Genomic DNA, 17690 nt, shown 5'->3' with positions numbered 1-17690 from the left:
GGCATAAGAATGAGAAAACAATGATTGTTATTATTTTATTCAATCTGATTAATGATTAGATATTATTACAATAAAGAACAGTTAACCTTGCTGTGTTAATAGATACAGTTTTACAGTTTTCTGACCTTTTTACTTTTTCAGCATAACTTTGCTAATGTAATTCATATAGTGTTCCAATTTTATATCTGAAAACGCCTTAAGTATTTGTGGCACATATCCTGGAAAGATTTCTCTGAGATTTTGGTTCATGTTGACACGATAGCATCAGCTGCACGATGATGCCAATCTTTACCACATTCCAGTGGTGCTCTGCTGGATTGTGATCTGGTGACTGTGGAGGCCATTTGAGCACAGCAAAACTCATTGTCATGTTCAAGAAACCAGCGTGAGCTTTCTCCTTCTGGATGGCAATGCTCGGTTGGTGACACTGGGTGGAAAGTGTGACAAAATATATATTAATTATTATTATTATTATTAACGTTAATAAAAACAACATGGTTGTTTCAGGTTGTTTACGCAGAGTTACTACCTAACTATCTGAATGCTTTAGCAGAAATCAAGACTCATCAAATAAACAAACAACATGTTTCCAGTCTTATTTTGTCCAATTTTGTTGAAACCGTGTGAACTGTAGCTTCACTTTCCTGTTCTTATCAGACAGGAGTGTCACCCGATGTGGTCTTCTGCTGCTGGAGCCCATCTGCTTCAAGGTTTGACCTGTTATAGTTTCAGAGATGAGTGATTATTCACGTTGCTGTTGCCATCCTGTCAGCTCAAAGCAGTTTGTACATTCTCTCCTGATGTCTGGAATCAACAGGTATTCTCACACATTGGACTGGCGCTCACTGGATATTTTCTCTTCCTTTGGACCATTCTCTGTAACCTCTGGAGATGTTTGTGTTTGAAAATCCCTGCAGATCAACAGCTTCTGTTATAATCAGACCAGCTTGTCTGACTCCAACAACAAGTCTGCATCCAAAGTCACTTGAATTGCCTTTTGTTCCTCATTCTGATGCTCAGTTTGAGCTTCAGCAGGTCCACAAAATGCATGTAATTGGCTGATTAGATATTTGAGTAAAGCAGAAAGTAACCTTAGAATATATATAATAAGCTAAAATGTAACACTTACAAGAGGCATTTTTTTGCATCTAATAATAATATAATAATATGATAATAATACTGAAGTATACCTTTATTATACTGATGTACCTTTATTTTCTAGAAGTCGTCATGCAAAACTTAGTTGTATAGAGAATTTTTGCAATGTAATATTTTTCCACTTCAAAGGACATAAACTTCCTCCACCGCTGTTTACACGACATGCAACTTCATGCCTTTCCCTCCAAACACAGGAACACCTTCATTAGCACACTGATACCACCCAGGTGTATCACTACATGCCACTGCAGGCCCTTTTTTCTTCTCAATACAAGCTGCACACTAACCACTCATTAACTGTTGGACACCAACAAGGATTTTCAACCTCAAAATCAGGCGTTAAATCCTCATTTTATATCAGATGCTACAGATATGGGCTCACCTTTAAAGCTGTAACAGTGAAAAACATTACCAGCTGTATCTTAAGTTTCTCTCTGCCGCTGCCCCATGTGCATTTTATTAACAATTTCCGCTCATCCACCTGGTTCTGCTATTCTCTGTTGGCTTCTGTGCTCCTCGTCCAGATGTCGGACGCTCCGTGCTTTGTGGTCTGTGCAGTCCACCCTTCAGCTGCCTCCTGATTTCACCCTCCTCACTGAGACTTCCATTCTCTCCTCCTCTGACATCTGCTGATCAATTTTTAATGGGGGAGTTTAAAAGAGATTAAAAGCCTGACATGATTCAATATGGTCTGTGTATCACTGCTTGCACAGAAGCATGCAATGCTTTCTTTGTGTGTTATCATCTCTTGGAGTCATAGCTGTGGGCATGCGTTGTTTGAACAGACATTAGTAGGTAAAGACAGACCAAAAACCCAGGTATTCCTTTAAAAAGTGAGACTTGTTTGATTATATAAGGCCTGATTTCAGTGACTGAATCTTGTGTCTTTACCTCGTGTCATTACTCTTTTTTTCTGTCGTCACAGCTGTTTGTATCTTTTCTGATCCACACATTTGATTTGGCAAAGATTTTACGCTGCATACTGTTCTTTTTCTTTATCTGGGCTTGGGACCAGAACTAGGAAAACATTCACTCATGAGTCCCGCGTGGGTGTGTTGATAATCTACTCAAAGTAAAATACATAAATTTAAAGTCTCCTCTTTCAGTGTACTACATGCTTTACATCTTCTGTGATTTTTCAGGTTACATCTCCTGTTCATTCATTTAAATACCAAACAGAGCTCTGCTGATTTGGGCCCCCTGGTGGTAGCAAATATTCTCATCACTTCAGTTATATGGAATCTACTGTAGATCATAAGAGTAAATCAGTGGTTATAGAAGACATTATATCACAGCATTTAGCCATTGGTACTAGTCTGATTCTTTTTAGACAATCATTGTAGCCCACCGAGTAAATGAAGGGTGATAGGAGCATTTTTTTGTGTTAGATTTCTTGGCATAAAGTTAAGAAAAAACATTACACAATACTGATGATGTTAACTACTGTCTGGTTAAGTGAAAGTTACATCATATTCTAGGGAGGAATGGCATATTGTTTGGCATCAGCAGTGACTGGAACAGAACATTTGATCACTGATGTAAGCACGTATATCATACTTTTTTTTCCATGCTCAAACTGAAGTGCTTTGTCGTTGAGAATTAAGATTGTGTGCTCATTCCTGAGAATCTTCATTACTCAAGGTTTTAATAATCAGTTCACAGTCCGTACACAATAACGCTGACCTTCCTCACCGTCACAATAACTCCCTCAGCTGTGGAAGTAGCAGATATTGTCATGGCACAGCTGCCCGTGTTTAAAGTACCCAGCTTTATTAGATGAGTCATCTCATGGCCCAGAATGGAGGCTACATGATTACATTAGTTACAACTACATTGGAAAGTGAGCCAGTCTGAAATATAGAAGCGCCAGGTTTGAGGTTATTGTGTCACCAGTCAAAACTGAGTCTCCAAAGCAGTATCTCACTCACAAATCCAGCTTGTCCTTGAACATTTTTGTTATTAATTTCAAATCTGCGTATATGAAGAGCTTAGAAATCACTGATATAGAGTATAAAGAACACACTGAATACTTTCGGCTGCAAGATTGAGATTTTTTTATGGTTAGCAAAGCCTTTCACACAGACGATATTGTCTCATTTACTCAAACACAGTTTAGGTGAATGGTACAGAATATTAAATGATAAAAATCTATCCATCCGTCCATCGCACGATCTGATATCATCGTGTTGGTGTTGTTTCTGGATTAACAAAACTAATGTTAGTCCAGGTTTAACATTGCAAGTGACCTATCACATAGTAGTTATGTCATAGTTTTTCAACGTAGAAACACCATCATACGACACACCCAATTATATGTTGGATATCACTCTATCCATTTTCTTCTGCTTGTCTGTGTCCAGGTTAGGAGGCTGCAATTTAACCAGAGATGCCCAGACTGCCCTCTCCCTGTCCACCTCCCCAATCTCCTTTGGGGTGAAACTGAGGTGTTTCCAAGCAGCTGAAGGATATAATCTCCCCTACATGTATGCCCCGGGGTCTCCTCTTGGTAGGACATGCCTGGAACACCTCACTTAGGAGGTAATTGAATCCCATCAACTGGTTCTTTTGATGTGGAGGAGTAGCAGGTCTGTTCTTAATCCCTCCTGAGTAACCAAATTCCTCACGCTTTCTTTAAGGGAGAGGCCAGGTACGATTTAGAAGAAGCTCATTTCTGCGGTTTGTGTCTCTGATCCCTCTGTTAGTACCCAGAGTTTAGCATCATAATCCTCCACCTGTCTGTTTGCTGTTTTGTGTTTTTCCCTTTGTCCAAAGTCTACATAGGGCTGGGCAGGTGAAGGTCTGCTTACAGGTGGAGTCCTTGTTTCCCACGCTTGGTCATCACACATGCTGCTCATCAAGGCTCATTTTCACCCAGTATTTAAATCAGCTCTAACATCCACTCTCATCCAGCTTGTCTTTTATGTCAGTGCGGTAATCAGGCCCTTAACTTCCTCATGTTCATTTAAGCGTTCCTGTTTCTACATTTCTCTGTTTTCCAGTGTTCCCCATCACACTGAAGGGTGGTTCCTTCTCCAGAATAACCCACCTGAGCTGGTCAAGCTGGTTTTCCCCTTCATCTGAGATCTCATCAACTCACCTGCCCATCCTCCTACAACTGTTCTTAGGATTCAATCAGACCAGTAGTCTCCCATTAAAAATCCTCCTCCGATTAACCAAGTTAGCAATCATTCTAATCAACACACCTTTAAAACAATTCTCTGGAACATTTCTGTGGAGCCTGTGTCTGGTTTAACTCGCTTCTTTTCTCTCAGTGATACCTGTCCCCGCAAACCGAACTGTCCCCTGGAATCCACCTCCCTTCATAATTGCTTCAAATTCAAATTTTATTTATCACAGACACAGTGATACACAGTACGACATGCATTGAAATGCTTATTGCTGTGCAATTCCCGACCAGACACAAGAATAAAACTAAAATTTAGAATAAAGTATGAAATTCAAGTTAAAAATCAAAATGAAAAAAAATTTAAAGTCAGGATGATTGTTGAAGATGTTGGAGCTCAGGGTTGCTTTCCCACAAGGCTTTTTTTTTTTTCATCCAGAAGAGTCAACTCCTGCTGGCCATTTAAATAAATGCTACATTGGCTTAACTTTACAGACCCTGAAGCTATGTCCAACTTTTATACTCTCTGTAAGGACTTAAAAAAAATAAAAAAAAAAATTAAAAATTCACTTAACAGGTGACAGAATAATGTCTACATATTTACAGTGTCTGGTTACAGCAAAAAGCACTGGCTATTCATTTTTCTCATATATGCCCCACTCAACCATGTGTTTAACATATATGTTACATATGTTAAACAAGATTTTTCTGGGCTCTTTTTGTATTCTCGAAAGTTTTGAACAAAATTATAGGCTTTCAACCAGCAGTATATATTAAAATAATTAATGTTCTCTGGAGATTGTGAAATACATTTATTGTTTTGCCTGTATGTGGCTGTTTCAGTTGTCTTAAAATATATCTATGTCAATCGTTTATTTTGTGGAAAAGATGTTTTCCTATATCACATACAAAAAAATAATCACTGATAAACTTCAATCAACAACGGGAACCCCCTTTGTGTTTGCAACCCAGTTTTCCCACATTCCTGATGAGTCTGTGAACGCTCCACTTAGGAGTCCTCCTAGCTGCCTGAAGAAAAAAAAGCCGTAAATGTGACTCGGCAGCACAGCTGCTGTCCTTCAAAGCTGGACTTATTCCCCACATGCTAAGTTTCTGCTTGCTTCGGTCTGCCCTGATCTTTAATACTGCTTTAGGGTAAAGTGAATCAGTCAGGTGTTTTTTTTAAACGCAGGTCGACTATAATGGAGTGTCGCGTGTTGTCCATTCAGAGTCACGTTGTCAGGGGATACGTTGGGAACAAGTCGGCAACATTCCCGCTGCAGGTAAGAAGAACCGGATCTAACGTTCAGGTGGTAGTTTCAAACAACCCTCTGTAGTCCAAAGAGAGAGAGACTGGGAGGGAAACAGCATCTAACTTGTAACGAAAACGTAGAAAATCTAGCACCGGTCCACAGCGACACTTCCTGATTTATGAGATTTTGTAACATTTTCTGAGAAACATCAAAGGCCCTTTTCCCATTTCCACCCTTTAATCCCACTAAACGAATCTAAACCTAAAAATACAACAACAAATGCTGTTTAATATTAGTTAAACTGGAGCTGAAATATTCCAGCATGATTCTCATTGTTACTAATATACCACTCATTGTCAGTGATTACATCACATTATAGCGTCCCAATTTTCATTGATATTTGAAAATAAATAATTTTTTGTTATTTAATAGAAAAATGAATACATAGGAATTATTTGAAATCAAAGTCTTTCTTAACAAAACTGATCAGAAGAAACAGATAATCTTCTTCACGTTCACTGGTTAATGTCTGTGTTTGCCACTTACAATGGTGCATCATTAAAATGATCAGAATTCCCTGGTAACTTATTTAATTGTGGTTGCGTGGTATCATCTTTCATTATAATCCACTTTATTGTTCTTCTTATCAAACAAGTTTGATAACTGGAGTCGACAGTCCACAGAAGGAGCTATTTAGAAACTAAATTATGCAAAAGTTCTTGTCAAACATGCGGTTTTGTGAAATGGAAAAACTGTTGAAGCTGTCAGAAAGGGGGGGGGGGGGGGGGGGGGGGGGGGGGCTGAAACTTTGAAACTCTGAATGTTGACTAGTTCTCACAGTGGTTCACCTTCAGCGTGCTGTTCCCGCAGTGCAGTGTGATTCATTTAGACAGAGTGCAATAAGGAGCCCATTGTTCTCTGTTTTAACAGCTGCTTCATGTCTCTCTTCCCAGGTGCTGGGCTTTGAAGTGGACTCCATCAACTCGGTGCAGTTCTCCAATCACACAGGTTGGCTGAGTGATTTTAATGGAACAGCAAAGTGCTTTTCATTCATTATCATAAAGTCGATTGACTCCCTTTTCTACTTGTGTAACAACTCAGCCTTTTTATGCTGGTTGGTTGGACCATTAACTTTTGTCACTGCTGCTATATTACATGGATCGGATATGGAAATCATTTATTGAAAGCTTTTGTAAGGACGGAAAAACAATCGTCCGTTCTCATCCAGTTAGGTCGCTTGCATCCAGTTTGCCATAGTTGGTTAAAATATAACGGCTTAAGTTTAACAGAGTAGATGGATTTAAGCACATTTTAGGGGCATTTAAGGATACATGCAACTTTTTTTGGTTGGTCAAAAGATTAAAAGAAGACTTCTTTGCATGCATGCATTGGGACTATTTTGCTAGCTGTACAGGGGAGTTATCTCTGCCTGTGTACTTTGGCTTGTTAGTATTGCTATATGCGACTCAGTGAAAGATAGTCACTGTGACCATCAGCCACATTTAGAGGGGGAGAACTAGAGAAGAACATTTGGCAAGTAAACGTCCGTTAAATCATCTCAACCGAAAAACCATCCAAAGCGCTATCTTCGCAAAGCTACCTCCTAATTCCAAACAAGGGAATGGCTCAGTCACACGAGTGAAAATAGAACAGCAACTTCCTTGCATCCAGTTTTAATTTTGTTCACCAGTAGTTTTAGCCAGCAAGCTTTTTTTTTTCCTTAAAAAAACAAGACGATGTATAAGTAAAAACTAAGGCACGAGGACAAAAGCACGTATTTTTTGGCTAAGTCCACACACAAATCTTTTTTACACACACACAAATTCTTTTTACACATACAGATCCTGATTTACAAGTACAAAATATTTATGACCACAATTTGAGCCCATACTATGGGCTCAAATACAAGGACATCCACAATTTGATCTGCTCCCGACAAACAGCATTGCAAGGGGGGGGGGGTTCAACTACCGTATTTACCACACTAAATGGCGCACTTAAAATCCTTTAATTTTTTTCAAAAATTGACAGTGCGCTTTATAATCCAGTGTGCCTAATGTATGAATTCTGGTTGTGCTTACTGATCTAGAACCAATTTTGTGGTACACGGTGCTCAAAAATCTGTCAAAAAATGTTTTAGTACGATTTTGGTAAGCTATGAAGCCGCACCGCTTGATGGATTGGCGGAGCATTGCGGCTACCATAGTCAGGAGCCTCGTGGAGTAATCTGGGTCCAAAACTCTGTCATCTTTAGGTCCCAAAGTCAAACGAATACTGCGGCATCACTGAGAATTAAAAACTGTCAAAATTATTTCATCTTTAATAAAATGATCAGCATTGCTGCTTTACCAGGTGTAACAATTGAGTTTAACATCCAGGCACCCATGAAAACAGAATTTATTAAATTTAACGGAGTTAGAAGTTAGCAGGAAGTTAGCTCGCTAGTTTCCACCTAAACATGATATACCATGTTCTGACTGAGGGATTTCTGGAAAAATTAAAACGTACAGCTCGGCTATCACTTCCAACTTAAATGATGACAGAAAACTAAACAGCAGTGACATTTGTAGGGTTACTGAAGTTGAACTAGCTGGTATACTATGATATGCAACGTGATTGCTAGCAACACAGCTATGTTAGCATAACATAAAGAAAAGAATGAGTTGAGTAAAGTTTGACTTATCTGACTGTTTTGTTTTGCTTTTTGCACCTTATGGTCCGAAAAATACGGTAACCTTCATGCTTCCTGGTCGTCATAAAGTGCCACAAAACATCAACGCTTAGGAGGAAGAGAAGTGCTGACATGTGGGATTAGATTTAGGATACTGTAAGTTTATACTTTTTAGGTGACTAAGAAACTAAACTAAAAGAATTTAGATAAATTGCCAAACCTAATCGATGTTTTAGTCTAAAGATTAACTAAAACAAAACCAAAATTTGCTGATAAAACGAACACTCCTTGCATCTGCAAAAGTAAAATCTGTGTCTGCCCCTTGATTGTAATGAATTTTTATACATTATGTAACTGATTGTAACTTTGGGTGACTAAGTGGGAATTGCACAGGTTTCCTGACGGGAGGCAACCTTTCTGCAAACAGTTGAAGTCTGACTTGGAGTGACTGCAGTCACTCTCAGAGAGATTGTTGAAGGGCTGCAAATATTTGCTGTAACATTTATAAATGCCGATAAATTGTCAGCATGTTGCCAGCAGTCTGAATAACTCTTTGTCAATGACCACAACTTTAGGGGACTCGATTCAACTGGCTGTCAACTATTTGTATTCTGGTTAAATTACTATAGGACAGGAATTTTATGTCCATGCAGTCCAGACAGTGGACACAGGGTATCGCTATACAAACTTTAAAGATGTTATATTTAGATGGCAGAAATAGATTTAGGGTAGAAGGGGATTAAAGTACCTGCAGACTGTTTAGCATTATCTAGAAGATCATTGTAAAGATGACCATATCGATGTTGATTATCATACAGATATCTCCAGTCCAGAGACCAAATGGACACTGTTCAATGCCCTAAAAGGATCCCCAAAGTAACAGCTAAGAGCTTAAAGGAATCACGGCGGCTGGTTAGCACAGCAGGCATTACAAAGGAGAGACACAGCACTCTGAGTCCTGAATAGACGTTTGTGGAGAATTTCACAAAGGCAAAGACGACGGTTGCTTCACTCCTCTCGCCAAAGAGGCTTGATTGACAGTCCTAACAGGGAACATGTTGGTGAATGCAGACTGTAGAGATTCACAGCAGTTTTAACGGCTGGCATATCTTTTACTTATTGTTTTTCTTGGATTACTGTATCCATCATGTAAATAAACATGGTGCTTCTCAGTCTGGTTTTGCACTCAACAACAAGCCGTTTGTGAAGCTATAATGTTGTGCAACTTACAGTGTGCACAGGTGAAACTTTTCAACCTTATTTTGGGACAAAAACAGAAAACCTTTAAAATGTCTTCTGTCTCTCCCACTGTTCAGTTAGAGAGCAGGTTCAAAATAACTGCCCACAGGCCTCACTTCTACCAGGACTCTCCCAGAAAGCTAATCATTGTATTGGCTTAATATCTGGTAGCCCCAGTCTGTATCCCTTATATATTAAATGAGAAATATGTTCTGCTAATATCATTTGCAGTATTGTGGAAATGTCTTGAGGCATACTCTCTTTTCTTTATATTTTGCTTCGAAGGAGCCGGACTTTCTTGTCATTTTTTGACAAATAGGTTTGAGCAGCAGTTCTTTAAAGTTTCTTAAGATTTTTTAAAAAAGTTTTTCAAAGGGCACTGGCTGTTTTTTCACTTATGTTCATTCTTTGTACCTGACCATTTTCAGACCGTTTTGTCTGTTCAGCCATTTAATAAACAGATAAAGAGATGAACATATTAATTCAATTTTTTTAGCGCTAATTCACATCAACAGTCTCATCAAGTCACTTTATATCGTAACACCAACAATCAGACAACCCCGTATGAGCAAGCACTTGGTGACAGTGGGAAGGAAAAACTCCTTTTCAACAGGAAAAGTATGTCCTTAAAAATCTGAGAACTTGCAGGTCTTGGAAAAACAAAAAAGCTGAACAGTATCTGAAAGCCGTGGCCTTAAAAAATAAAAAAAAATCCCAGCAAAAACCTGACACAGGACCCGAGAGATTCATCTGGACCTTTAGTTGATCCGTGTACTCTTCACCGAAGCCTCGCCAGAAATGGTCTCAATGGAATGGTCGCTTGCCAAATTACCCAATAACTAGACTGAAGATCAGTGGCAATGAGTCTTATGGTGTGATGAATGAAAATTCAAAACAAAAGGCAGTAAACATCCAAAGAAGAGCTTTGAATGTCCTTCAAGACACTTGGAAGTCTATTCCTGAAGACTACTTAAATTACAAAAAAGTTGCCTAAGAGCGTTCAAACTGTGATTGACTGATTTTCAAGCTCGTTAGAATTGTACAGACTCTGTTTTTTGCCTTCTATATTGTATTTCCATGGATGTTTGCACATTTTAATACCCACTTCTCATTTTCCTTACCCCTAATTTCTTTATATTTTGTATCTCGAGATACTGTCTAAAGATCAGGATGTATTGTTGTTCAAATAGTATCTGTGGAGTCTTCAAAGACTCCTCTAAGCAGCTGGATGAAATAAAAAATCAATTTGGAAAAAAAAAAAAAAAATTTGATTGACAGATTATAATGTTTTTTACTTGTTTGACCCCAAAGCAAAAATGTGAGCATTCCTGCTGCTATGGTAGAAATCTCAGCAATGGAAAGTAAATGGACTGATTCTTATTGAGCACTTTTCTACCGGAGCACTCAAAGCACTTTATATGACATGGCTGACTCATACACTTAAGTGTTTTTTGTGAAACACTGGCACTCTGGTGGATGCATCAGACCAACTTGGGGTTCGGTATCTTGCCCAAGGACACTTTGGCATGCAGACTGAAGCAGCCAATGATCAAACCTTTAACCCTCCAATTAGTGGATGACCCACTTTTACTCCTGAGCCACAGGCTTCCCAAGTCAATGTTTACTTGCTTGCAATCGCTACTGATCTTGGAGATTACTTCAAGTGAGTGATTCTCAAGCAACTGGTGTGGGTTTGTTTTTTTTCCAACCACTGTCTTTTCATTTACCTTTTAAAAAAATCTATTTGTGAATACATGCATGTTCTCACAAGTATATTGTGCAATAGTCACACAATTAGACAGTGAAAATGTCATTAAGAAAAAAATACGGCAGTTACACTAGTGGGCTCAAGGCTAGAGTTGCCACATTATTTTTTTAAGTCAGCACTGCAGGACAAACACTTAGCTGTTAAGAAAGCAACAAAACCTGTCACAATTTTTTGCTGCCTAAGATGTACTGAACCAGGAGTAGCCATAAAGTCACAAGCGGTGCAGACTTCAGCAGATTACAATGAAAGCTATCACAAAGAAAAGCAAATGCTGGAAAAGGGCAGGAAACCAGCTACTTGTAACACAAGTGGTGGAAGCCGATGCTCAGAGAGGTTATGCAAGTTAATTTTCAATTATGCATGAAGGGAAAACGATGAGGGATAAAGCAAGTTAAACAGGGCACATGTGACTTTCCACATGAATCATGTGGCTCAGGAGGAGACGGAAGACAGTTTGGACAGATATTAGACGTGTTACATGATACATGAGTCTATGATGACAGTTGCATCGTATCGCAACAAGCCAGGGTAGTTGCAAAACCTGTAACCTACATGACTTTTATTTTTTTGGGGTTTTTGTTGTTTTTTTTGTTGTTGAAATTTCTCAAGGTTTCAGTTTACACCTCAGCATTAGTAAATTACCCCATACAGATATAACCTTTGCCCCACATTTAGTTTGTTGGCATTTCTCCCCCCTAATCAACACACCTGCTGAGATGATGGGATTATTAGTTGGGGGTTCATGTGTTGAAGTATGCAAAGAATGCGCTTTTCTCTGCAGGAGCAGGAGACCTACACAGAAATCACTTGAACCAATACAAATGGGAAGCTGATGAGTTTTGAACATTCATCTTATTTCCGGTATGTTCAAAGATTAAAATTCTGAAATGTTCCACTTTCAGTGGAAGCGCCCCCAACCACAGCACAAGCTGCTGCTTTGCTGTGAGCTTTCTGTTAAGTCCTCTCTGCAGTAGGCTAACTCGCTGGCTCGTGTTCAAGTTTGGGCTCTGTGTGAGCTCTTATATTTTTTCCTCTGGTATACAGGAGTGTTTGTGTGTCCATTCTGTGTGCAGTCATTTGTAGTCAGAACAGCTTTTTTGGGTTTATTCTAGTTTAATGGTGAAAGAGGGACAAAGAAAGGCGAGCTGGCAGCCAGGATACAAGCTTTCCATTCAGTAGCTGCGGAGGCCCTGCTAAGTACAAAGGGGAGAGGGACCTCAGCAGAGGGAATTAGGTCGATGGAAAAACAGAGAAAGGATGGCAATGTCTGCTAAGTTGATTTATACACAGTAGGGCTAATGCAATATATGAGCCCTTCTGTTAGGTTAAGTAGTGCAAATGTGTGTCCTTCCTCATTTATCCTCAAAAGGTCTAAAATCATGGTTTTAGACTTTGACACAAAACATCCTTGAAATAAGAGAGTTAACCAAATCAGATCAGATTTAGCAATGGAAAAATTTCATCAGTTTTATTTATTTATTTTTATCTCTTCCCAGGCTATGGCCACTGGAAGGGGCAAGTACTGACAGCAGAAGAACTGAATGTGCTCTATGAGGGTATTAAGCTCAACAATGTGAACCATTATGACTACATCCTCACAGGTGAGTTTAAGGAGTGTCTCCTTTCAGTATTATTCATACAAAAATCTTAAGTTTATTGTGGGCGGCATTGATCTGATAAGGCTGGGTGGGACATTAGGTTACAGCACACCTGATGGAGGTAGGCTTTATCACTGAGGGGTCAGAGAGGGTGCTGTACCAGGAGCCTCCTTGTGATCGCTTTGGTTGCTAGAAGATTGCCATGGTCACTCACTGTTTGCATGGACAAATGCTGTCTTGTCTGCAAATACTTCCCATTTGCACTCAGTCATAGTGAAAACTACAGACAAGTAGTGACATCCAAGCAAGCTATTAGCAACTACAGCAGTCTACTAGCGATCAAAGCAATCAAAGTACCTTTTTGGTGCAACAGCACATACCTTTTTGTGACCAATTTTGCACGAGCAACCTCCAGCAATCACTTGTCCCTAGTGCCTGGCAGTCACCAGGAAGAGGTAGATTCTGTTGAGGTGAATATCAGGAAAAATTTGTTGTTGTCTGTGTGACCGAGGAAGCTCAGAAACGTGTGTGTGCGTGCGTGCGTGCGTGCGTGCGTGCGTGCGTGCGTGCGTGCGTGCGTGTGTGTGTCAGTGTGTGTGTGTGTGTCAATGCTGCAGTTGAGGTTAACCCAAAATTTCTTCCCAAAGGATACAGCAGGGACATCTCCTTCCTGGAGACGGTGGTTGATATCATTAAGGAGCTGAAGAAGGCCAATCCCAGCTTGGTGTACGGTGAGTGTCAGATTGGATTTTCCATTTTAAAAAGTGAACTTTTTTTTAAGCCTCATTTTTTAAATTTCTTCTTTCCAGTTTGTGATCCTGTTATGGGAGACCAGGGTGCTATGGTAAGCAGTTATCCACACACATCCAGCTGCTGATAGTTTAACGAACAGTGTCATGTTCTTTTTGTGCTCTTGAATTACAGTGTAGGATTTGTTTAGTCATTTTGGACTGTATAACAATTTCCATTTGTTACTCGTAAACAGGTTGGGAAATCAGATTTATGTATTCTGTTGTTGTTGTTGCTTCAGTATGTTCCAGAGAACTTGCTGCCAGTCTACAAGAACAAAGTAGTGCCTTTGGCTGACATCCTGACTCCCAACCAATTTGAAGCAGAGTTAGTGCATTTTAAACAATTTTTACATCAAAGAATAAAACAATAATGATCTTTTTTTTTTTCTTTTTTTTTTTTACAGCTTAAAAACACACTGTAAAAACAAATTAAAAGATGCAAAATGGCAAGCATTGTTGCTTTTTTGTGACTTTTTTTTTCATAGGCTCTTAACTGGGAGGAAGATTAACACTGAGGAAGATGCTATTGAGGTGAATATCAGAAACATTTTGTTTGGCTGTGTTGAGATTTAATTTGTGGCATCACGAATGACAAAGTTTGAGAAAATGGGATTTTTATCTGTTCTGCAGGTGATGGACCTGCTTCATAAAATGGGTCCAGAGACCGTGGTCCTCACTAGTACAGACCTTCCATCGAAACAAGGGGACCAGTTCCTGGTGGCTCTTGGAAGCCAAAAAATAAGTAAAGCATCAGGCTGACTTTGTCAAAATGGCTATAAACTGTGGGGATGCAGTCCTCGTGTAGGATCAACAGAGTAACCTATAAAATTAGGATAACGGCTCTGTTTGTCCTCGTCACTGCAGAGAAACCAGATGGGACCAACACAGATCAGAAAATCTGCATGGACATCCCCAAAGTCGATGCTGTATTTGTGGGAACAGGAGACCTTTTTGCTGCCATGATGTTAGCCTGGACTCATCAACACCCCAATGACCTGAAGGTCAGCAACACATAAGTGTTTTCAGTCAAATGCAGATAATATATGAATCATAGCTAAACTAATCTTCCTTTTTAACAGACTGCCTGTGAGAAGACTGTTTCTGTCATGCACCATGTCATTAAGAGGACCATTACTTATGCCAATGGTAGGGTTTGTGCGTGTATCCAGTGATTTCAGTGTGTCATCAGGTTTTTTGACTTTGTCTTCAAGTTGTTTACTGGGGCACTTTTTGCTTGTGTTGTTTATATTTAGTAAAAGCTTTTTATATTTTGAAACAAATAGCTTTGTGACTGTGTATAACCTATCCTTTGAGTTCTTGGTTGTTTAGTTCACCACAGGGCAAAAACCTGTTTGTTTGTTTGTTTCCCTTTAACGTCTCTCTCGTTTTCAGAAATGGTTGGCCCCGGGAAAAGGCCTACCCCTGCACAACTGGAGCTGAGGATGGTTCAGAGCAAAGCAGACATCGAGAATCCTGCCATTGTAGTGGAAGCCAAGGTTTTACAAAAGTCTTCACAGTGAAGACTGTAATGTTCTCTGTGAACTTTTCACTTTAAGCTGGTAGAAATCTGGGCAGTCCGCCAGACAAACATAGGATTTTCACATCAAAGACTGTCACGTGTCTCTGCCTTACAGAATCATTGGGGGGGGGGGGGGGGGGGGGCTTACTACTGTTTTTAATTTGTTCGTGAGCGGTCAGCAGGATTTCTGTTTGTGATCTGCTCACAGACACTGAAATAACTGCCATAAGTGTCTGTTCTGTGGCTAGCGAAGGCAACATCTGCCATTGATTCAGAACAAAAACAACACAGCCGGTTATGAACCCTTTTCAGACACGGGATGCGAAACATTACTGGCTTCATCAGCCTCTCGGCTGATTGCATTGTGGCATTCTGGCATGGGTTAATTTTAAGTTAATGTCACTAACAATTGAATTCAGACATACTCGGGACTGTGACAGACACAGCTACGCTACAAACACGATATTTGTGGGTCTGGTGAGAAGGCTTCACGCTGCCCCTCTTAGACATGAAAGAGATCTCTCTTCTGGCATAGCAAAAATGCATCGTGTGGGAATGTTTTAATCTCATTGCAAATTTAAAATGGTTGATTAAAATGGCTGCTTTTTATGTCGTCCTCTGGTGAGTTGAGAGACCCACTGAGATGCACGAGAGGCATGCACAGTTCTGGTCTAACAGACCTGTCCATTAATGTGACTGCAAACATTCATAACTATGCCAAGTTCAAAGCAATTTGTAAAGGTAACTGCTGCAAAGCACTCTGTATTGTACTGATTAGACCTTCAGAATTATACAGAGAAACCCAATGACTTTCTTTGATCAACTGGCAATATTGAGGAGAAAAAGTCTGTTTTAATAGCTTTGCCCTCACCCCAAATTTCTTCATATAAGTAAAAAGTGCAACAAGTGACAACAACCAATATTAAAATAGGCAAAATGCAGGAAGCTGTAGAAATGGAATGGATAATGGGATACAGATTTGTGTTTAGCCATGAAGCGATTGCAGCAGATTAATCGAAAGTCGTGCATGTCTGAAAGGGGCTCGTGTTTATATTAAAGAATCATTTCAAGATAGTGAAAATAATTTATTAAGCTGAACAGAAAACGCACAAAACCAGTGTTACATGCATGGCCATTCGTCTACTTGTTTTGAGACTAGAACATCAGTAGACTATCTGTGATAACATTAAAACACGCTGGGTTAATCCACTATAAAATTATTTTTAACTGTTAAGAATGCATGCAATGTGCTCAAGACAAGTGTTGCCACCTTATAGATCGAGTGGATAAGTGCTGAAATGTGTTTCAGTAGGTTGTAGTCTTGTTCTCATTTTATTCCAACTCTGCTATTTTAGAAAACTTGCGACTTTAACGATAATCGTAATAGCTGATGTCAAAAATGTTCTTTTAATCAATTTTCCTAAAAATGACATTTGTCACGTCCTTTTTTTAAATTACGCAATGCTTTCTTGCAGGTGTGTAACATGGTAGATTCATGTCTTAAGCATCTCAAATTGAGGTATTTGCACAGATGATCTTTAATATATTTACTAATGGTCACTGTTTTCTTTTATGACTGTTGTCATATCTCTAGAGGAGTGTCTATGAGAGACCACGTTATACTGTAGCCTTAACAAGGTTAGGAAAGCAAAACAGTGGTTGTGAATGTTTTTGTGTGCTTATATCTGATTCTCGCACATAATGTTAGAAAGTCAAGTGCCAAACCTTGAGCTGCTGCTCTGTTATAGAGCAATGCATAAACAATTAAAATAATAATAATCTTTTTATTGAAATTGTGCCTCATTTGTGTTCATTTATTTTTTTGTCTGTTGGGTTTCAAGATAAGTGTTCTAAGAGAACTGAGATCTGGTTACTGTAAAGTGAGCTCCATGTCGTGTTCAAGAAACCAGTTTGAAATTATTTGATTTGTAACATGCAGCCAGAAGATGGTCACAAAGGACTGGACATGCTCAGCAACAACACTCAGGTAGGCTGTGGTGTTTAAACGATGCTGAAGTACACCACCACCCTCAGACTAAGCAGTTGATAGAATCTGTGTTCCAGGATGCCAGGATCTGTGCCAGGATCTGTGTTTTCATCTTGTTTTTGACAAATTTTGACCATCTGAATGTTGAAAATCAAGACTTGTCGTAACAGGCAACTTTTTTTCTAGTCTCGTCCAGTTTTAATGAGCCTGTGTGAACTGGCTGACAGGAGAGGTGTGGTCTTCTGCTGCTGTAGCCCTTCTGCTTTAAAGTTTGACATGTTCTACATTATTTTGTTGTAGTGAGTAGTTATTTGACTTACTGTTGACTTCCTATCAGCTCGAAGCAGTCTGGCCATTCTCCTTATCAACAAAGCATTGTAGTATAGCTCAGGGAACAACCACTCATTTTTCAGACCATTCTCTATGAACTCTGGAGATGGTTGTTTCGGTAAATCTCAGCAGATCGGTGTATTCTGAAACACTTAGACCAGCCCATCCGGAACCAACAACTGTGCTATGCTCAAAATCACTTAAAACACCTTTCTTCCCCTTCTGATGCCGAGTTTGAACTTCAGCAGGTCG

At 39.5% G+C, this 17690-nt stretch overlaps 1 protein-coding gene across 1 annotated transcript; it reads left to right on the top strand.

Annotated features, from left to right (window-relative positions):
* Window positions 1-5288: 5288 nt before the first annotated feature.
* Window positions 5289-16914, top strand: LOC146500916 (pyridoxal kinase-like). The gene is made up of 11 exons (XM_085134555.1): window positions 5289-5565; window positions 6489-6543; window positions 12710-12814; window positions 13459-13542; window positions 13621-13655; window positions 13842-13927; window positions 14088-14133; window positions 14233-14344; window positions 14467-14603; window positions 14682-14748; window positions 14995-16914. Exons 1-11 carry the CDS (start codon window positions 5485-5487, stop codon window positions 15120-15122), a joined length of 936 nt encoding a protein of 311 aa, XP_084990681.1. The 5' UTR covers window positions 5289-5484; the 3' UTR covers window positions 15123-16914.
* The last annotated feature ends 776 nt before the right edge of the window (window positions 16915-17690 follow it).

The sequence above is a fragment of the Neolamprologus multifasciatus genome, chromosome 16, assembly GCF_963576455.1.
Source record: "Neolamprologus multifasciatus chromosome 16, fNeoMul1.2, whole genome shotgun sequence".
NCBI lineage: Eukaryota > Metazoa > Chordata > Actinopteri > Cichliformes > Cichlidae > Neolamprologus > Neolamprologus multifasciatus.
The sequence above is the reverse complement of the archived record's forward strand: the minus strand, read 5'-3'. Positions and strand labels throughout refer to the sequence as shown.

Bases quoted from the DNA above. Each gene is read 5' to 3' on its own strand.
- LOC146500916 (XM_085134555.1), top strand. From the start codon at position 5,485: ATGGAGTGTCGCGTGTTGTCCATTCAGAGTCACGTTGTCAGGGGATAC. The intron at 12,815-13,458 runs GTGAGTTTAAGG...TTCTTCCCAAAG, and splicing joins TTATGACTACATCCTCACAG to GATACAGCAGGGACATCTCC. The intron at 14,749-14,994 runs GTAGGGTTTGTG...TCTCGTTTTCAG, and splicing joins GACCATTACTTATGCCAATG to AAATGGTTGGCCCCGGGAAA.